The following is a 22,015-nucleotide window of genomic DNA, read 5'->3' as shown; positions in this document are numbered from 1 at the left end:
GTCCTTCTACGAGTCCCAGTGGCCCTAGTGCTCGGAGCTGCCCTGTCCTCTCTTCCCCCTGCCCCAGCTTTCCATAGGGTGCATGCACTCGCCGGAGAGAGGAGTCACTCGAGGGGGAAGGGGGAGATGACCACACCGCAGTCCCTTCTCCTCCAGGCTCCTCTTGAGATTTTGGGCACATACACACACTCACCTGGCATGTTTTTCTAGCTTCCAGGACTCAACTACACAGCCGACTATGTGGATCCAGCCACATTAACCACCGTGCCACCCGGCTGGCCTAACTTTGTTCTGCTTAACTTCTTCTTTTTTAAAATTTTTATATAACATTTAATCATATATATCTTTACAGTATACAACATTTCTTTTTCCACTATGATCACTATGCATATCAGTCAGGACACAGACATTACTATCCACATCATCATCATCAAGTAGCTTTTCCTTTTTTTTTTCTCCAGAGTGTTTTATTTAATTTCTGATAGGGTCAGGAACCTCAGCCTCCCAGGTGCTGGGAACATAGGCATACAACACCACACCAGGCCTTCAGGTGAGGCCAGGAATAAAAATCTCATGTGGTCCCAGCCTGCCTTAGCAACACACAGATCCATGGATGGGACCTGAGTTGCCTCTTTTTCCTCTAGGGCCAACGTAGAGTTCATTGGAATTAAGGAAGCTCACAGGTACCAGGATTATTAGAGAATAAGACAGGCCAAGAAGAGGGAGACCAGGTGGCTGAGGCCAACGTTCAAGGAGTCTTTAACCTTAGGCGCACAATTATTTGGAGAGATGCGACTGGTCCTGCCACATTTCAAGTCAGTTGTACTCAAACATTTGCTGACCACCTACTACGGAACACAGTCTGCAGCCACTGAAGATATGAGAGCCTTGGAGACAGATCTGAAGTGAGCTGCTCCTGACGTAGCAATACCCACGTCTGCCTCTGCATCCACACCTACCTGCACAGTCAGCTGCTTCTCGGCAACAGGAATCCGTTCTGAGAAACGCTCAGTGACCTCTTCGTGGTGCAAACACCGCAGCGCGTCCCTGCACACACGTGGAAGGTACAGCCTGCCACGTGCGAGGAGAAAGGGTACAGCCTGTCGCTCCTCGGCTACAAACCTCTGCAAGGTGTTACAACATGGCACAACACTGGCAGCCATGACACACGGCAAGTCTGTGTACCTAAGCACATCTAGACAGGGAAAAGGCATGAGAAAAACACAGAAGAGACCAGCAGGTAGTGTCCTGATTATGTCACTGCACTGCCATGTAGTCAACTGCAGTTTGAGTCCTGGACCCAGAGGCTTAAAACTCAGGCTGGGTGCGTTTGTGTGCATGTCCAAAATCCTAAGAGGAGATTGGAGGAGAAGGGACTGCCATGTGGCCATCCCGCCTGGGGGGATTTCTTTCTGTTTCTCTGTCTCTATGGCGAGTTACATGCCCTATAGCAAAAAATATCTCTCTCAAAAACAAACAAACAAAAAAAGTATAAAAGACAAAAATGGTGCCCCAGTATTGGGCACTTGCCATGAACGGAGCGTGCAGCCTGGAAGCTGTTGTGGGTGAGACAGCGAGTGAATGGGAAGGCCCCGGACGTGACCGAACACTGCTGCAGACCTTACGGACACTGCACGCTCGGGCCTCACTACATTCGTTTATTTTTTATTTTTATTTATTTTTTGGAGAGGTTTTTGCTATAGGGTGTGTGTGCTCGCCAGACAGACAGAGAGACAGAGAGAAAGTGAGAAATCACCCCCAAGGGGGATGGCCAAGCCACAATCTCGCCTCCTCCATTGTCCTCTCGGGATCTTGAGCATGCACGCACACGCACCCAGTGTGAGTTTAAGCCGCCGGGTCTGGGACTTGAACCGCAGTTGACTACATGGGAGTCCAGCGACATAGCCATTATGTCAACTGCTGGTCCCCACACTACATTTATAAATTTATTTTTCTTTCTTCATTAATAACTTAACCTTAGCTTCTCATAACAGTTTTACTTTATAAGCTTTCTATAGCTTGACTCTTTATAATAATACTTTGCTTAAAATACATAATGTTCAAGTGCACAAATATGGTACATGTGTGTATATTATCTATATGTGTATATATATCCTCTATGTACACAGACACACATAAAGAGACTTTGAAAAGTTTGTAGGAAAATGGGATGAAAGTATGAATTTATTTTGGAACCAAGAATTTGGAAATCCATGCATTTTTTTTTCATGATTTACATTTTCTACAAACTTTTTGAAGACCCCACCATATACTTAACTCTGAAGTTGTACCACAGTGCTATTACAGGCTTGGCACATGTGAAAGGAGCCCAGAGGAGAGAGTTACTACCTCTGGGGGCATGGAATCAGGGAAGGCTTCAGGGGGGAGGTGAACTGGCAGGAAATAAAGGGAAAGGCACAGAGCATTAATGAGCAAACCAGCAGGCAACACCCTGTTACACACCGGATGTTCATATTCCCCGAATTCCGACATTGAACCCCTACGCCCCTAGGTGACGGTATTAGGAGGAGGGGCCTTTGCGGGGTAATCAGATTTAGGTGAGCGCACAAGAGTAGAGCCCTATGATGAGATTAGCGCCTTACAAGAGGAAGTCACATCAGAACTCTCTACCCGGTAAGGACATAGCAAGAGGGTGGGCATCTGTGGGCTGAAGAGAGCCCTTGCTAGAATCCAAAGATGCTGGCATCTGACCTCAGACCTCCTGGGAAGTCTGTGAGAAGTGAATGTCTGTTCTTTAAGTCACACGGTCTATGACGTGTTGCTATAGCAGCCAGAGCTAGGACACCCCCTGACATACTTACAAAGCTACAAATAATTCAGAGGGTTTGAGCAAGGAATCAGCAAGCCCCGGTGCCAGCACGTGTTGATGGAGTTCAAAGCATCGAACTGTGGCTCATGTCCTCTATTGGCCACTAGATGGAGCTATGCACCCCACTGATCCGACACAGGCTAAGCTGCCTTTCTCCAAAGGTTCTGTAAATAGAACCACCGAGTGGCGCAGATGGTGGTGGCAATTTATATAAGCCCATGATCCTGTTAGGGTAGGAACTGATAACAGAGTATTCACAAAATATTTATTGAATACCTATTACATGCTAATCGAAAATAGCCAGCACGCTGCCTACCAGGAGCTCCAGGCTTAAGAGGAAGAAAAGATGCTCGCACATTTCTTGAGCATCCTGGACTCTTTGTTTCTGCACTCTGTGTTTTCACAGGTTAAAAACATGTCCCAGTTCCCTCGGCAGAGCCAGGATGAGATTTCGAGTCTGCTTACTTCCTAAGACTGCACATCCTCGGTATCGTCTAGTCCTTCTCAGATAACACATGCAAAGTGAGAGGCTTGTGTGCAGCGCTAGTGTGACCAGGCTACCAGAAACACATGAGACAGCGCTAATTCTGACTGGGGGAGTCTCGGAGGACATCACAGAGGAGATTTTTTTTTTTTTTCCAGGATGAGTCAGATGGACTTGTGGGAAACAGAATTGCAGGGAGAAAGCAGAATGTCTCCAGGCACAGAACTTTGCAAATACAAGAACCAGCCTCGGGTACCTGTCAAATGGCCTAGAGAAAAGGGAAGGCAGAGCGTGGGAGGAACCATGGCTGGGAAAGTCAGGGCAGGCAGGTGACAGAAAACCAGGAAGCCTCATGTTCAGTTAAGGAGTTCAGACCTGTTCCCAGAGGCAAGGGGGAGACACTGAAGGTTCTTAGAGGGAGAAAGGCCTCATGTTATTTATTTTAGTTTATTTTTTCCATAGAGGGTATGCATTTGCCAGAGAGAAACAGTGAGAAGGAAAGCGATAAATCACCCCCAGGGGGATGCCCAGGTTGCAATCCCTTCTCCTTCACTCTCCCCCTGGGATTTTTCAAATCACCAGGTCCAGGATTCGAACTGCAGCTGGCCATGTGGGAATCCAGTCACCTTAACTACCATGCCACCTGCTGGCCCCCGACGTTAAATTTAAATGGTCTTTTTTTTTTCCCCCAGGAAGGATATATATTTATACTCTGGACAACTTACTGCCTCCTTTGAAAAAAAAAAAGTCATCATAAACATACGGATGCTAAATCTGTCTCTAATTTTATTCTAGACCATATGGCACCCTGAGTTTCTAGAACAGGAACAGAGGACTGACTTTACAAATCAAAACTAAGATGCATCATCCGTTAGTCTAACTTCTTTTCTACTATAGCCAACGCCCAATTTATCAGCCTAATAAGAGGAAGTGGTGAGTTCAACGACCACCCGTGAGGTCCCTGGACATGCCACACGCTGAGCACAAGAAGCACACACACAGACAGAAGGCATCTGCTGGGATGTTCTCGGCTCGCTCCAGAGAGAAAGTCTCATCAGCCCTAAGAGGGGGAGTCGGAGGACACGCACAGGTGTACACATTAACACCCCCGGTGTAGAAAAGGAACCAGAGACATCGCCGAATAGCTGCTCTGCCAAGCTGAGGTATGGTGCCACTTTTTTTAATTTGCTATAGGACATGTGCGCTCACTGGAGAGAGACAGAGGGCAAGAGACAGAGGGGGAAAGTGAGAAAGCAATCTCCTCTCAGGATGTTTGCCTACATGTACATGCGCCTGGAGTAACCTTCATGCTGCCAGGTCTGGGTGTTGAACTGCAGAGTCGGCCATGAGGGATCCTGCCACCTTAACTCCACGCCACCTGCTGGCCTATACAATGTCAGTTTAAAAACGAAAGGTCTTAGGCTTTTCCAGAAACTAGAATTTACTTCCAGATCAGGGTTTCTAAAGAAACTTTCTATAAGCTTGGGCAAGGGCTTTCCTCTAAGACCTTCTGCACTGACTGATACAGTACTCACACATGAAGGCCTTCCCATTAAGCCAAAGAACCATCTGGAAGAAAACTTCAGTCACTTCATTGTTTCCAAGCACCTGGATGTTTGAGATCAATAAAACAGCTAGACCCTGACTGCAATTTTATGTCATTTTCCCCCAAGAATTATTTAATAAATTAATTAATTTATTTTGACCAGAGAGACGGAGAGAGAGAGAGAGAGAGAGAAAGAGAGCAAGCTGTCAGGTCTGGGACTCAAACTGCAGTCAGCCATGTGGGAGTCCAGTGCCTTAACCACCATGCCACCTGCCAGCCCCAACATTTTGTAGCTTTATCAGATACTTGTCACTAATTAAAGATAACCTCACAGAAAAATCTGACTGGAGATGGCTAAAAACCGTACTCATTGCAGTGCTTTTGGGGACCAGCAGGTGGCGCGGTGGTTAAGGTGCTGGACACTCCTACATGGTCAACCAGGGTTTGAGTCCCAGACTTGGTGGCTTGCTTTTTCACTTTCCTTCTCACTCTCTCCCTGTGTCTTTCTCTGTCAAATTAAAATAAATGAATGAATAAATTTATTAAAAAATCTCATGCTTTCAGGCTAGGGGGTTCAGAGGGTGGTCAGAGTCTGTGCAAGTGCCCGGGCAGCGTTCCCACCCAGGTCTGTCTGTGCTCCTCCCAGCACGCCAACTCCTCAATAACCACCTGTGGAGTAGCTGTGGAGGGGTGTGAGTGACCAGCCCTTCAGTGACACAGCCTTGTCATGTTGGTCCGTGGCTTGCTCTGAACTCGGCATGTGAAGGCGGCCTGGCGGCTCATCCTGAAAGCAGAAAGGCACGTGCCTTCCCACAGCATGGAGCCGCCTCCGCAAGTGCCCTCCAGTGCCACCCCCAGAAGCAGCAGTGAGCACCACCTGAGCTACAGCTTCTCATTCTGAAAATCAAATTCTACATTAAAAGGAACTGGGGAGGAGAGACCAGCAGATGGCGTAATGGTTACATCACTGGACTCCCACATGGTTCAAGTACCGGACATGGCAGCTTAAATCTCACACCAGGCGCATGTGTGAGCATGTCCAAAATCAAAAGAGGAGAATGGAGGAGAAGGGACTGCAGTGTGGCCATACCCCCGGGGGCTGATTTCTCGCTTTCAGCCTGCTTGTCTCTGTCTTTCCAGTAAGTGCATGTGCCCTATAGCAAAAACCTCTCTTAAAAAAAAAAGAAGGAAGTGGAGGAGGTGGGGGAGGTGCAGACGCAAGTTCTCCAATGTCCGTAATTGGGTGGTGTGCTTACATTTCTGCACTTTTATCTACACTTGCCCTAAGCACTCTCTCACATGCTAGAAATGTAAGCAGGAACCGAAATGTAAACATTTGTGCTTTTTTTGCCAGGGTGAAGGCTCTGGTTTGGGTAGCTAAAGAAACCAAGCTAACGAAACCACAAGCAAGTCGTGTGGTGGTTAAGGTGTTGGATTCCCATGTGGAGGATTCACAGTTCAAGTCCTGGACCCAATGGCTTGAAAAGTCACACCAGATACATGCGCATGCGTGCTCCAAATCCCGAGAGGAGAATGGAGAAGGCATGGGCGTGACCATCTGAAGGAGATGATTTCTTACTTTCTCTTTTTCTGTCTCTTTCCAGCAAGTGCACCCTTATGGCAAAAACCCTACTTTAACAACAGCAACAACAACAAAAAGAAAAGGAAAGCAAGCAAGCAAGCAGGAAACAGCTCAGTGCGACATGAGCTTCACTGTTTCAATGTCTCCACCTTGTGGACACTATCGACCCTGGCTCGAAATACATTCTCTGACCTTTAGGATTCAAAGGCTGGTCTGACAATAAAAGCGAGTCTTTATTATTGGATGGAAAAGTCCTAAAAGTAACCAGGGTTTTGGGTGCTATACGGCATTAACGAGAACTGCTAACGAGAGACTTGAGGCCATGCTGGATGCCCAAAGTTTTCTAATAATAATAAAAAGATGAATTCACGTGTCATCTAGTCCTAGCAACAGGTCTGGTACTGTTTTCCTGTTTGTGGCAAACAAAAAACACAGAATCATGGTCTACATTAAACGAGGTCATTTGATTTATCAGTCCAAGAGATTCCCCAGCCATCCTGGCGTATAGAAATATGCCATACTGAATCAGGACTTAGTGGCTTCTTTTTCAAATATTTTACTACCCAAGATAGTTTAAAAGTGACAAGTAGAAAAATCAAAGCACCTCTGTATCTAAGCTTTGAATGACATTTGAAAAAATTAAGCACAATTAAATTACTTTATTTTATTGTTTGCTATAGGGTGCATGCATTTGTTATAGACAGAAAGAGAGAAGGAAAGTGAGAAAGCATCCCCCAGGGGGGGATAAGCCCAAGCATAAGCCCTCCTCCTCCGCCCTTCTCCTATCAGGATTTTTGGCGCGCGCACACACACATACCTGGCGTGTTTCTGAAGTCACTGGGTATAGAACTTGAACAACCCAGGCAGCCACATGGGATCCAGTGCCTTAACTCCCACATCACTCGCTGGCCCCAAATTAAATTACTTTAGAAAACAACTCTAGGAGTCTTCTGTTTCAACGAAGCATGAAAATGGTGGGTGGGTCCGTGGTTAAGGAACACGGGCTCTGGAGTCACTGGTCTTGGGGTGGGCACAGCGGGAGGACACTGGGCAAGTTATTGAACCACTCTGGGTTCAGTTTCCTCATCTATAAAAGAGGGATCACTGGCCCAAGCAGGACGGCGCAGCTGGTGGGGCCCCCTCTGCAGAGCAGAGCCTTCCTGGAATACAGGTTTGGGCCCCAGGTTGAGCACGTGTCTCCTGGCTGGAAGTGTGGGACTGGGGGCGATCGCAGTATAATGAGACCCCGTCAGGGGTGCCTGTTTCTATCACATGCATGAAATAAACAAACGTATTCAATTTTTTTTTTGGAGAGGTTTTTGCTATCGGGCGCATGCGAGAGAGAGACAGACAGACAGACAGATACAGAAAGCGAGAAATCATCCCCAAGGGGGGATGGCCACACCGCAGTCCCCTCTCCTCCATTCTCCTCTCGGGATCTTAGGCATGCACACACATGTGCCCGGCATGAATTTAAGCCACCGGGTCCCAGACTCAAACCGTGGTCGACTATGTGGGGGTCCAGCGACATAGCCATTACACCAACTGCTGGTTCCGAAATAAACAAACTTTAAAAAATGGGGATTGTGACATCAGGTACCTCCTAGGACTGCAGTAAGGACAGGCCACACTCCTACAGGCGAAGCAGTGAGCACAGAGCTCAGCACTTTAGCGGAGAGCTAGCTGGTATTAAGGGAATGAACATACAGACACCCCATGAACTCTAATCTCCATTTACATGGAAGTGCATGGTAGGATTATTATTCCTAATTCTTATCTGGAAAAGAGAAGATCTTGGCGAATTTCTGGGCCAGTCACGTTATCTGATGAGGTTTCGGGTAAGTCAGACATGCACCTGTAGTTTGCACCACGATCTGCAGGGGGAGCTAAAGACAAGAGACAGGCCTCATGCCACAAGCTCCATCCAAAGGAGCCTCAGACATCATCCTGTTACTCCCCAGCTTCACACAGGGACAAACCAACAGACAAGCAGGGAGGTCGGGTTTGTCCCTTCACCCCTCGATCCACGTGCTCGTGAATTCAGCAGTATTTAGAAGCCCCTGTTACTTCCCTCACACTGGGCATTCAGCCATGAATAAGCAGCACTGTCCCTGCTACTCGGTGCTTATTGCTAATAAGCAGGAGGGGACAGGAAAAGGACAACACAGAAACACAGAATCAGGGCCACTGAAGACGGTGGTGCGCTCTCGGAGGAGCCCAACTCAGGGTGATGGAAAGACCAGGATGGGGGCGGGTCATTCGACTACTTTACAGTGAATGGTCAGGGAGGGCCTTCCAAGCCAGGGCCAGCTTAACAGCAGCGGGGAGCTGGCCATGCACAGACCCAGACGACAGACTCTGGGTGCAGAAACAGGCAGTGAGAAAGGCCTTGAGCCAGGTAAGAGCTCAAAAAGGCCAAGAACCAGAATGAGCGGTGCAGGGGGGAAGCAGGAGGAGGACGGAGGAGCTCTACGAAGCAGGTGAGGGTCAGGACCTGCAAGAGCAGGCAGCTCTGCGGAGTCAGCAGTCCCTCCTCAGCGTGAGGTCTGGCTTAAGGGACTGACTGGACAGGACGTTTTTCAAGCATCACTCAGGCTGCTGGTGGGGCCTTCCGAGTCACCAGCCACGCCTGGACCTCGACTCTTGTCCCTAATGCCCTGCTGCCTTTGACAAAGACAGCAGAACCGAGGTAGGCAGCTTGATCTCCCCCGAGGACTACAGTAAAGCCCTGCAGAAGAGAAAGGGTGGTCCCCGCTCTGTGAAGGCGAGGCCCCAGGTACTCACCCGCTGGTCACGTCGTCAGCCCGGATGTTCTTGCTCAGGACGTCCCCGTCGCTCATGTAGCCGGGGGCGTCCATGCTGATGCCTTCCAGGTCCATCTCGTCCCCGGCCTTGTCTGAGACGTCCACATGGCAGCCGCTGCTGCCCCTGGAGGCCAGCTGCCTCCTCAGCGGGGCAGAGTACACATAGCGGCCTGGCTCGGTGTTGACGAACCGGCTGGCGTTGGCTCGAGGCGGGTACCCGTTGCCCATCGAAGGGGCGTCTCCTGCTTGGAGACGAGGGCTGGACTGGCCGAGTCTCCAGGACAGCGGGGTGGGCCTCCCCGTCAAGCTGAGGATGCTACGGCCGCTGATCTCCGTGGTCACGTTGGTGTCAAACGTGGTTTCCAACGTGCTACAAACACAGAATCAGTCCTGTCAGACCCAGTTCACTAGAATCCCTTGTTCTCTATACATTTTGTGGGTTTTTTTTTTTTTTGAGAGGTTTTTGCTATAGAGCGCATGCGCTCCCCAGAAAGACGGAGAGAGACAGAGAGACAGAAAGTGAGAAATTACCCCCTGGGGGGATGGCCATGCCCCATTCCGCCATTCTCCCCTCAGGATCCTGGGCACACACATGCGCCCAGTGTGAGTTTAAGCCACCAGGTCTGGGACTCAAACCGTGGTCCACTACATGGGAGTCCAGCAGCATAGCCATTATGTCAACTACTGGTCCTTCTCTATACATTTTTAATATTTGGGAATTTGGAAATATTTCTCATATACAAAATAGGATAAAACAACGGGCACCAACGTACCACCAAGTGTATTTCCTTGGTCAATAATGAACAGGGGAAGCTGCACTTTCATGGAACATTCTGAAAAGCCCAGGGAGACTTGCCCTCTAAAACACAACCCATGATACGGTAGCCACTAACAATGATTTTCATTAGATAATCTTAACTACTGTATTTTTTCCGATCCAGGAAAAAATAAAACACTTTGAGCTGATAAAGAAGGGGCATGAAGGATCCTACCTGCCTATTTATTCTAGAAATGTTGCTCTTTTTTTCCTTTCAGTTTTTGCTATAGGGCATGTGTGCTCACCAGACAGAAACTGAGAAAGAGAAGAAAAGTGAGAAATCACCCCCTAGTGGAAGTGGCCACGCTGCAATCCTTCTCCTCGTCTCCTCCCAGGATTTTGGGCACACGCGCACACGCGCACACACACCTAATGTGATTTTCAAGCTGCCACGTCTGGGACTTGAACCACAGAGTTGGTCATGCAGAATCCAGAGCCTTAACTTCTACCTCACCTGCTGGCCCTGATGTCGCTCTTTTCTAGGGGTAGGAGGTAGATGCTCACCCTGGAGCTTCTCACAGCACATTTCACAACCGTGGCTCCCTCTTGAATGAGGTGAAGAGAACTTGACTGACTAGCCCTCTAAGCTCCATTTCTTCCAGATTTTTGCTTCTCCCATATCTCCTCCTTGAAGACGGAAAAGACTCGTAGATGCCCAGGCCTGACTTTCCTAATAAATCTCATTAACTGGATCAGAATCTTCCAGCAGACTGAGTTCATCCTTGGGCATCAAAAGACCCTTTTGCAGTGCTTATTTTATTTTATTTTTTTAAGAATTATTTATTGGGACCAGCAGTTAGCGTAATGGCTATGTCGCTGGACTCCCACATAGTCGACCGCGATTCGTGTCCCGGACCCGGTGGCTTAAAACTCACGCCAAGCGCATGTGCATGCGTGCCCAAGATCCCGAGAGAAGAATGGAGGAGAAGGGATTGCGGCGTGGCCATCCCCCCTGGGGGGTGATTTCTTACTTTCTGTCTCTCTATCTCTCTCTGTCTGTCTGGCGAGCACACACACCCTATAGCAAAAACCTTTAAAAGGTAAAAAAGTAGAAAAAAAGAGAAAGAAAAAAAAGAATTATTTATTTAATTATATTTGTTATTATTCTTTAATTTGCTATAGGGCACGTGCACTCACAAGACAGAGAGAGATAGACGGATAGGGTGGGGGAGGAGGAAAGCAGAAAAGCCAGCAGCCAGGTCCAGGACTCAAACTGCAGTTGGCCATGTGTAAATCCAGTGCTTTAACCGCCATGCCACCTGCGGGCCCAATGGCGTGTTGTTTTTATAGCCAGCTAGGCTCTTGTGGCACAGTCCAATCACCTGGACCCCCTACAAATCACGCTGGCGTTTTCTAACTAAGTGAAGTCATGGAGATGTTTTCCTGCAGAACAAACCACCAACGCTTTCCCTCTTGTCATGATTACCATCCAAGGCAAGCCAAGAAATCCACGGAACGGCGGCGTGAAGTCGGTTTCCGTGATTGTGGTGGAAAGGGGGCTGTTCATACCTAAGCCCAGAGTCACAGAACCCAGCGTCTGACTCCACGTCATTCAACTCCACGGGTGAGGGGTTTAGTCACATCCGACTCCCCCAACTTTACTCTCCCCAGGAAGAGCCAATTTTGTGCCTTGAGTTATTTTTGTTTCCCTGTGATCTTGGAAGTGACATTCCTTTCCTCTACTGGACTCCTCAGATCGAACCTCAGTCCTACTGAAGGCAGCGCCCCGGCGGTTTAACTCTGATCCGGCACAACTGCTGATGGTGGAGGAGGCCTGTGGTCTCCTCGCTGTTTGCTCTGATCAATGATACTAAAACGGACGCAAAGGAGACCGCCTGGGAGTTCACGGGGTAACTAGGACTTCTTCATTTCCAAAGGCAAACACGAACTGTGAAGCCTGGACTTGCCAAATCACAGAGGACACCCCAGGGCCGCATCCTTTTCAGGTTCTTGATAATGAAAGCACCCTGATAAACGCTTCCAATGTAACCCTAGACTTCAGCCAACTACATCCCAGTTTAAACATGATCGGAGGTCTGTATAAATATTTCCTGATGTGTGTTATGCACGTGCATGACTAACAGTATTAAAGAGCGCTGCATATCAAAGGGCTGGGTAGGAATTCAAGCGATTCATTTATCACACAGGTCAAACGCAGTTCACCTGCTCCTTCCCACAGCACGAGTTTTGGAAAATGCAAGTAAAGTGAAGTGGAAGTGGAACTGGTCTACAATAATACACTATCCTCTTTTAAACAGATTTAGCAACTCCTGCTTCTAGGAAGTACCTATCGATACTCATTTTTTTACATTATTTATTTAATGTATTGTTATTATTTTTTTTAATTTTGCTATGAGCATGTGTGCTCACCAGAGAGAGACAGAGAGAAAAAAAGGGAGAAAGGGAGAAAGCCAAGATGCCAGGTCTGAGACTTGAACTGTGGTTGGCCATGTGGGAGTCTAGCGCCTTAACCACCGCGCCACCTACTGGCACCTGTCTATACTATTTTCTGTTCCCCGCATGTCTCTTCTGCATGTTGAATCGTACACCTTGTGAATTCCAGCACACTGTGGAAGGAAGGGTACTGATTCCAGGATCAGCACAGTCCCTCTGCTAGGGGTATGAACAATCATGGAGAAACGGTCACCAGCTTGTCCAGCAAAGTATTCCCGAAGCAGATACCTGTGTGTAACCTGAGTTCCCCGTAAACTGGACATGGTCTCCTCCAAATTCTGCCGCAGATCAGCGATGTTCTTCACCGTGCGCAGTCGCCGAGCCTCAGGGTCTTCCCCTGCAAAGTTAAGGGTTAAGACTGGTTTAATTCTCTGACAGAGCATAAGCTTCACGATCCGTGACCATAGCCGTGTTCCAGCCCAGATTCTTTTTTTTTTTTTTTTTTTTTTTGAGATGTTTTCACTATAGGGCACTTGCTCTCACCAGACAGACGGAGAGAGACAGAGAGACAGAAAGCGAGAAATCACCCCCCAGGGGGGATGACCACGCCGCAATCCCTTCTCCTCCATTCTCCTCTTGGGATCTTGGGCACGCATGCACACGTGCCCGGCGTGAGTTTAAGCCACCGGGTCCGGGACGCGAATCGCAGTTGACTACGTGGGAGTCCAGCGACATAGCCATTACGCTAACTGCTGGTCCTATACCCATATTCTTGCTGCTGTGGGTGCCTAATAAGGATCTGAGAATGAATGAATGACTGAAAGGATGCCTACAGAATTCTATCCAAGGAGATTCTTTTCTTTTTTTTCCCCTTTTTTGTTTTATTTGTTTTTGTTTTAGAGCATGTGCACTAGCCACAGAGAGCGCAAGTGAAAAATCCCCCCGAGGGGGTATGGCCACGCCACCATCTCTTCTCCTCCATTCTCCTCTCAGGATCTTGGGCAAACATGGCACATGCACCCAGTGTGATTTTCAGGCTGTGGGTCTGGGACTCAAACTGGGGTCAGCCATGGGGGATCTAGCACCTTAACCTCCATGCCACCTGCTGGCCCAAGAAGCCTCTTTATCCAGGTCTCTCTGAAAAGCAAAGCACCTCGTAATCTGAGATGTAAACACATTTTTCACACCATTTCCAATAAGGACATGCCCAGGTTAGGCTTGACCCCTTCTCAGGAATCATTTTCTGCCCAAGCAAAAGTACACGAGGGATTTCATCTCCTCAGCTATTGGTGATACACACAGCGGTCTACAGACCCTACTTTGCAAAAAGAACTTACAGTGGCTAAAAGAGCTGTACTTACTAATCATGAATATTTCTACAGAGCGAGGTTAGCCCCTTCCTTCTAGATGTATCATAGCCTCTCTTTACTGCTGTGGGACTGTGGGGAAGGTACCGACCCTCTCTGTGCTTCACATTCCACCTTTCTGGAACAAGGACAGTCACTGTGCTGACCTCCAAGGACAGGAGAGGGAAGCCTGGGGCATGCAGGCCCCTTAGTGCAGGGCCCACCCCGAGCGCCGAACACGAGGCAGCTGGTGGCTCGAGCAGGAAGCCACGAAGCACAGCTGGACTGCTTCCTGCCAGGCCCACAGCCTGCAGCTCTCTGGGGTAGATGTTCTCCAAGAAAACTGGCTGAGCAGAGACTGAGCCGGCGCTGAAGTACCATGAGAAATACACCACACACCAACCAGAGCCACGCGCCCCCTCGGCATAGACGCTTTCCGGTTCTCTGGCTCTGCCTATGTGGCTTCACGGGAGAAGAGAGGGACAATAACTACAGCAATGATTAAAGGAACCAATGTTTCTCCTCAAGAGTAATTTCAGGGAGGGCTGAGAAGACTAAGAAACTACAACCAAAAGACTTAAAAAAAAAAAAAACAAGAAAAAACCCAAAAACCTATGGCAGGCCAGTAGGCAGCATGGTGGTTAAGTTGTTGGATCCCACATAGCCGACTCCATCGTTTGAGCCCCAGACCTGGTGGCCTGAAAAACACACCAGGCACATGTGTTCCCAGAATCCTGAGGGGACAATGGAGGAGAAGTGACTGAGGTGTAGCCATCCCTCCTTGGGGTGATTTCTTGCTTTCCCGTTCTCTCTCATCAATGAATGCATGCACCCTATGGCAAAAAATCTAAAACTTACAACAAAAGCCTGTGACTATTTTCAAATATTGAGTAACATTTTTTCTCTCTCTCCTTTTAAAAATTTGCTATAAAGGATGCAGTTGTGCAAGAGAGAGGGCGAAGGCTCCCCTCAGAGAGGATGGCCATGCCATAATCCCTTCTCTTCCATTCTCCTCTCAGGATTTTGGAGACACAAGTGCATGAGTCTGGTGTGTTTTTGAAGGCACTGGGCCCAGGACTCAGACCACGTGGTTGGCCATGTGGCTTCCAGTCATCTTACCCACCAGGCCACGAATGGCCTCAGTGACATTTTTAAAGACATCTCTGTAGAGAATATGGCCCGTGAGCAGCAGCGCATGGAATGTACATGAGACACTGTGGACAGCCTCCAGCCACTGTCCTGCGAAGGGTTACGGGCACCAAGAGGTATCACAGAATCCTCTCTTCTTTCAAGATAGACACTAACATCCTCAGGTTTCTGTTGGCATGGTGGTGTCTGGAGTCTGAGTGATGGAGCAAACCACAGGTATGTGATTGTTTTTTCTTTTTTTAAGTGAGGTTTTTGCTATAGGGCATGTGTGTTCACTGGAGAGACAGGGATAAAGTGGGAAATTTCCACCCCTGGGAGGGAGTGGGCCATGCTGCCATTCCTTCTCCATCTTCCTCTTGGATTTTGGGCACGCACACAGGCCCAGCATGAGTATCACACCGTGGGGTCCGGAGCTTGAGCTGTGGATGGCCATGCGGGAGTCCAGCACCGTGACCACTATGCCACCTGCTGACCCTTAGATACGTAACTTTATGTAGGAAATTTACTATAGCAATTCTTTAGTAATTGTTTTCAATTTTCTCCTCCTATCTGGAAGGCATTTTTTCTCTTATCTGAGAGGTGCTCATACATGTGCTTCCCACCTAATTCTTTAAAACACATACATGTATAACCATGCTTTTAAAGAAAAGCAGTGTTGAATGTCTATTTTACCTTCACCCAAAGGCCTTAGAGGAATGTAATTGTAGTTACCGTCATGGTCATCAATTAAAAACATACACACACATACACACACATGTATTTTATTTAGCTTTATTTATGTATTTATTTAATTTGACCAGAGAGGGACAGAGCAAGAGTGAGAGAGAGAGAGGAAAAGTGAGGAAACAAGCCACCAGGTTCAGGATTTGAACCGTGGCCAGCCATGTGGGAGTCCTGTGTCCCTAACCACCACACCACCTGCCGGCCCCAGTGAAATATATTTTACGGTCAATTTGGCCACCCTGTACCTATGCCCGGTTGCCAAAAGGGGACTGATTTTTTGGATAGGTCGAGGCTCTAGAATGAAGCTAAATCTAGGTACAGATTTTCCAGTTATCTCCATTAATCACACACACACAAATATAACCATATTTACATATCCCTGTGCTATGATTTGAGTATACCCACAATTCATGTGACCACATTTGGTTGTGGTTGGATTAAGAAGTGAAAACATAATCTGACCATGGGATTAAGAGACTACGCGGGCCATGGGGGTGGTGATTAGGATTAAGGTCATTGGGTGGGGTTCCCTTTGATTTAATCCCAGTGGGTCGTTAAAGAGAGAGAGTGAATGGAGACATACAGACACATTCTGCTCTTTCTCAGTTTTCCACGTGACACTCTGTGCTGTCTCTCCAACGAGACCCTCACCAGACACGGCCCCTGACTGTGGACCTGTAAAACCATACGCTGCAAAAAGCCTCTATTCTTTTTTTTATTAAAAAAAATTTTTTTGCTAGGTTTTTAGGCCAGCAGATGGCATAGTGGCTCTGGTGTTGGACTCCCATGTGGTCTATCATGGTTCAAGTCCTGGACCCGGCAGCTTGAAACTCACACTAGGTACTTTTGCATGCATGCCCAAAATCTTGAGAGGAGAAGGGATTGTGGCATGACTAGCCTCCCTAGGGAGTGAGTTCTTACTTCCCCTCTTACTATCTCTCGCTGGCTAGTGCATACACCCTATAAAGAAACCCCAAAGTCAATAATAATAATAATAAAAATAAATAAATAATAATAAAAAAGCACTTGATTATCTATTAAAATTAATAACCACAAAAAGAACGGAAGGGTTATCTTACGAAAGAATAACCTTCTGTCACAAGAAACAGTCGAGCGAAAGATGTAAGACAACCTGTTAATAAGCCAGTAAGTGGGACCAGCAGTTGGTGTAATAGCTATGCCACTGGACTCCCATGTAGTCGACTGCGGTTCGAATCCTGGAGCCGGTGGCTTAAACTAATGCCGGGCGTGTGTGCGTGCATGTTCATGATCCCGAGAGGAAAATGGAGAAGGTATGGCAGTGTGGCCATGCCCCCCACCCCTCCCTGGAGGATGATTTCTTGCTTTCTGTCTCTTTGTTTCTCTGTCTTTCTGGCAAGCACATGTGCCCTATAGCAAAAACCTCCCTCCCCACCAAAAAAAAAAAAAAAAAAAGCCAGTACGCTCACTAATAAATAAAATTATGAGCTTACAGAATGTGTTAACAGACTGAATGAGAAGCAGAGGTGTGCAGTTCCTTCTAACTACAAAACAAGATGCATTTCTCAACTGTAACACCAAGTGTGTGACAGCGCCTCACAGGGAAATCTACCTTATTTGCATAAGCAAGGGGAAGAACTCAGCAACTGATGAAAGAGCTCACAAATGTCTGTTTCCAAATATACCCACTGTTCATTGGCATTTCATGCGGTTAGCTGTAAGTAAGTTAAATGCAACCTTGTGCTACTGTTCAATGTCTCCTTAAACATTTCACAGTACACACGTGATTTCTACTGCCTCAATGCATAGACAGGTCACCCCAATTGAGGAATTTTCACTAGTAGCCTACGCCATGCATAGGACACCAAAGGGCGTGCCCTCAGGCACTCCTGGCTGTGCAAACCTGTTCCCCAACCTATGGCATCTCAGACTCTTGGAGCTCTTACTGGGATGCACAGAAGACATGGGGAGAAAAAGAAAAACTATGGGAGAGCACGGGCTGCAATCTATCACTCTGAAATCCAATATCTGGAATGTTCGCTGGCTGCTGCCTTTGCTTTTTAAATACAGATTTTGCTGAGACTCAGTGTCTGACCTGAGCCCACACAACTCCACAGGACACATCCGATCCACACCGGGCTCTGAGGCACTGGCCTGCTGCTTTTGATAGGTGCACATAAGGACACAGTCTGGGAAGTGAGCAGAGACCCCAACAGTCATCTGAACTTCACACCCTCTGCTCAGGACTGGTCCTCTTCCTGGGCGACCCAGGCACTCACGTGCAAAGGAGCTGTAAATGAGGAAGAGACACGAACATAAAATCGGTCCCAAACGGGGGGCCCTGAGTCATTCAGAGATGGATTGCTCACTAATGGTTCAAAACATTCCTGCTCTATCCCTGAGACCAGCCAGAGGAATCCGAAGGAAACAGTTCAGTCACCCAGATCTCTGAAATGATTACTCTGGGCTAAAGGTCAAGTGGTAAGATTCGATCGCATGAGCTGTATCCCAGTTCCACAGCTGTCATGTGACTATTACCATGGCATGGTCACAGGCAGTCTAATAAATGAATTTTAAGCATGGCTTCGATTTTTAGCCCAACTCTGGAAGTGGCAAGATATGAGAAAAGTTGCTAGAACCCAGGCTGCAGAGTTGGGGGGCAGGAAATGGAAGTGTATACTGTAGTACAGTAAGAACTCTAATTCAGGAGTAACTTTTCTTTTTTTAAATTAAGGATGTGACAGTATAATATCAGTAAATAAATGTTTGTGCATTCGCTATATAACTGCGGATTTTATGTTTTTATAGTGTGTAATGACCCTAAAGTCATCGTCATCTGGGTTCTACTTCAATACAATTTAGAGTGTTCTATTTTGGGTTGAAGAAGCATGCTGCTTCTTCTTTCCAACAAGTGGAAGATGCTAAGAACACATTCTTAAATCAGTGCCTCCAGACGGGAATAAAAAAAAAGAAATCTATCTTAGAGTTCCAATTCTTGTTGCAAAGCAACTTTATCTGAAGAGCAAGCAAGGAGATTCAAAGTTAAATATCAGAGCAGTTCAGAGTCCCCAAATGAATAAAATAAATGTATGTAAAAATGGGATTTGCTAATAGGAGGAGCGACATGACTGTGAGAGAGAGAAAAGGAAAGACGGCAAGTGTGTCTAGCTCATCAATCAACGCAAGAGTAAAGCGACTTTCAAATCCAGCTGCACTCATGCTGTTCCAGCCATGGCTGCACAGGAAGCCATCGGCAGTGGACACAGCATTCCTGGGCTCCAGACTCACCAGTGAGTTCCTCCAGGGCGGGCTGTCCACTCTTGGTGTAGTGGCTGGGCTCCATGCTCACCCCCGCTGAGCTGGACTCGGCAGTCACATTGCCTTCGGTATCCGTCTGGGACCTTCGCACACAAACCAAAGCAGACACAGTTGTCACGAGAGGCAGCTACCACCTCCGCACCACTGTGGTCTGACCACAGCGCTCACCATCAGTTCCTCCAGAGAGGCGCTTTAGGACAGCGCAGACCAGCAGACTGGTGCTAAATAATTCATCGACTGCGTGTGGAGCCATGTCCTGAGAACAGAGAGAGCCACCCGACTGTAAAAGATGAAATATTCATTGTCCAAATGCAGGGTCTGCAATCCCTCCCTGGGGAACGAGTCTCAATCCCTCTCGGGGAGCGAGGTCTGGGCAGACACATGCCGAGGGTACTGGGTGATCTGGATAACTTCACCTATGCCAAAGAGCGACTTCTGAGTAACCGGCAATACCAGCAAGTCAAGCGTAAAGATGACTCCATTGACAGACTCCCCCCATCCTCCCCAAATCCTCCTGACACGGGCTCTCTCTGAAAAGGTGACTGTAAAACCAGTTGGGAGTGGGTGCCAAGCAGGTGTGTTTGCCCTCCAGGACTCTGATTCAGAGCTCAGATCTTCTGACATGAAAGGTCTCATTGATCATTATTTCAACACTTGACTGAAATCTGTACTTTCCCAAACCCTCTCTAGGCCCTTATTTGTCAAGTAAATGGAGACAACAGCTCATGCAATGTTTTCTTGCCACAATTACCTCCGCTCATTTAGGCATGGCATGCAAATGTCTAATTACCCTCAGATGCACACGTAACCCTGTGTGAACCATTACTTCATTAGCATCCTGAGCTCATTCAACCAGATCTCGCTATCTATGAAGAAAGCATTGACGAAGAATGTGCGCGGACTATGGAGGATGCACGGAGACCAACAGTCCCCAAATCCTGGCATCTCCTTAAAGGACTGTCAGAATTCCAGTGCTCTTTTCCACTCCACAGAATGCAAGCCCTCATCGCCTCTGTCCAGGCCTTATAAGTGCCTTGAAACAGCTACTCCACCTCTAGCCTAGAGGCGGTAAATGGCAGCCAGGCATAGGATCCTGCCGGTAGAGGCATTTTGTTTGCATGGCATCACAACGTTTCTGAATTAGTTGGACATTTGAAAATTGGAAAGTTTTACAAGAAATATCTGGATTTCTGCCCTCTCCCAGTAACAAGAAAGTCAGGAAAGACTGAGTTCTCATTTTTCGCAGGGCGTCGCCTGCTGGTGCCAAGTGATGGCCACCTCCTCTGCCTCTGCCCCACTCACCCTGAGCTATTTATAAATATATGGAGCCATCTGCATCCTCGACTTCCATCCTGAACGGTTCTTAGGTCTGTTCTATTCCCACACAATCCTCCCAAGATCTCTGTAACACTGGCGTGGTAATGTTCCTCTCTGGTCAGGCCTCCAGTGGAGGGCCCACACTCCACATGGTAGTAACAGAAAAAACTCTCTCTCAAGTGTATGGCTCTCTGTTTTATAACCTACAACTCACTTTTCTTCTCTTTCTTTGGCAAATGCACGTGCCCTATAGGAAAAATTAAAAAAAAAAATGCTCTCATCTACTCCGATTTCCCTCTTTATAGATGAAGAGAAGGAAGCTCAGAGTGACAAAGTAATTTAGAGTTAAGACAATCTGGTGGTCATGGGCCTGGTCCTGGAAGTCAGACAGGCTGGGGGTTAAATAAGAGTTCTTCCACGTAGTAGCCCTGTGACGTGGAGCAGCTGCTTCACTGCTCTAAGCTTCAGTCTGCTCACCTACAGAATGGGGGGAAGGAAAGTAGCCAGCGCCTGGAGCTGTGGGAGGACTTCTCAGAGAGAAGCCAAGGAAAGCCCGAGGCGGAGTCCCCGCACCGGGTGCACTCTCGATAGTTGTCCCTGCTGCGCATGCCCAACAGTTTCCTGAGCCGAGAAAGGACAGAGACCAGGTGCCCCAGCTCCTACTTTGGCACACTCCCTTCCAGCCTAGAGAGGAAGGCACGGCAGAAGAGCAGGAGGGCATAACCCCAATAACCTCGAGTGAGTAAAACGGGGCTTTACATGTAAGAGGAGGCCTTCCCTTCCTCGTGTGTCAGACATATACTCCTGTTTTTCATTTGTATTTTTAATAACCATATTTATTTATTCATCTTTTTATGTGTTGTGATTTTCAGGCCACCAGGTCCAGGCCTCAAACTGTGGCTGGCCATGTGGGGATCTAGCATCTTGACCACCACGTCACCTACCGACCTCCAGGAATTTGCTCTTAACCACTGAGTTTTTCCTCTCGTAGATAGGCTTGGAGGAAAAAAGTTACACACTTCAAATGAGTACAGTCAAAAAGGGGGGAAGGAGTGGCATTGATGGTGATCAGACTGTCACAGATTTTAATTCTGGAAATGCAGATCAGGAATCTGTGAATGGAGCTTGAATATGTATTACTTCATGACTACCAGTTCTAAAATTATATAATTTTCATGAGGAGCTATTCAGCTGCCTCTGTACTTCAGAGAATAGCTGGATTCAAAACAGACCTTGCAGGTGAACAGAGTCACTAGTTAGTAAGCCTTGGTGCTAAGAATGTGAGGACCGTCTCCCAGTTAAGAAGACTGTGAGGCCAGCCAGTGGAGGAGTGGTTAATGGCCGACTGTGATTCGAGTCCTGGACCTCTTGGCTTGTATTCTCAGCCCCTCCGTCTCTGTCTCTCTCTAGTGAGTGCACCTGCTCTATAACAAATTTTAAAAAAAGAAGAAATAACAATTAAAAGGGACCAGCAGTTAGCGTAATGGCTATGTTGCTGGACTCCCATGTAGTCGACCACGGTTCGTGTCTCCGACCCGGTGGCTTAAATTCATGCTGGGCGCATGTGAGTGTGTGCCCAAGATCCAGAGAGGACAATGGAGAAGGGATTGCAGCATGGCTATCCCCCCGGGGGGTGATTTCTTGCTTTCTGTCTCATTGTCTTTCTCCGTCTTTCTGGCAAGCACACATGCCCTATAGCAAAAACCTCTCCAAAAAAAAAAAAAAA

General features: G+C 47.6%; 1 protein-coding gene across 1 annotated transcript in view; it reads right to left on the bottom strand.

The window, feature by feature from the left end:
• The window catches only part of NAV2 (neuron navigator 2), a 295,960-nt gene that overhangs the window by 172,872 nt on the left and 101,073 nt on the right, over positions 1-22,015 (bottom strand). Inside the window, exons 7-9 of the mRNA XM_006146897.3 lie at positions 18,943-19,055; positions 12,746-12,854; positions 9,227-9,616 (exon numbers count right to left, since the gene is read on the bottom strand). Of these exons, the coding sequence (XP_006146959.1) occupies positions 9,227-9,616; positions 12,746-12,854; positions 18,943-19,055 (612 nt within the window). The remainder of the gene's footprint in view (positions 1-9,226; positions 9,617-12,745; positions 12,855-18,942; positions 19,056-22,015) is intronic.

The sequence above is a fragment of the Tupaia chinensis genome, unplaced genomic scaffold (assembly GCF_000334495.1).
Source record: "Tupaia chinensis unplaced genomic scaffold, TupChi_1.0 Scaffold000196_1, whole genome shotgun sequence".
Taxonomy (NCBI): domain Eukaryota; kingdom Metazoa; phylum Chordata; class Mammalia; order Scandentia; family Tupaiidae; genus Tupaia; species Tupaia belangeri.
This window is presented reverse-complemented; position numbering and strand designations above follow the sequence as displayed.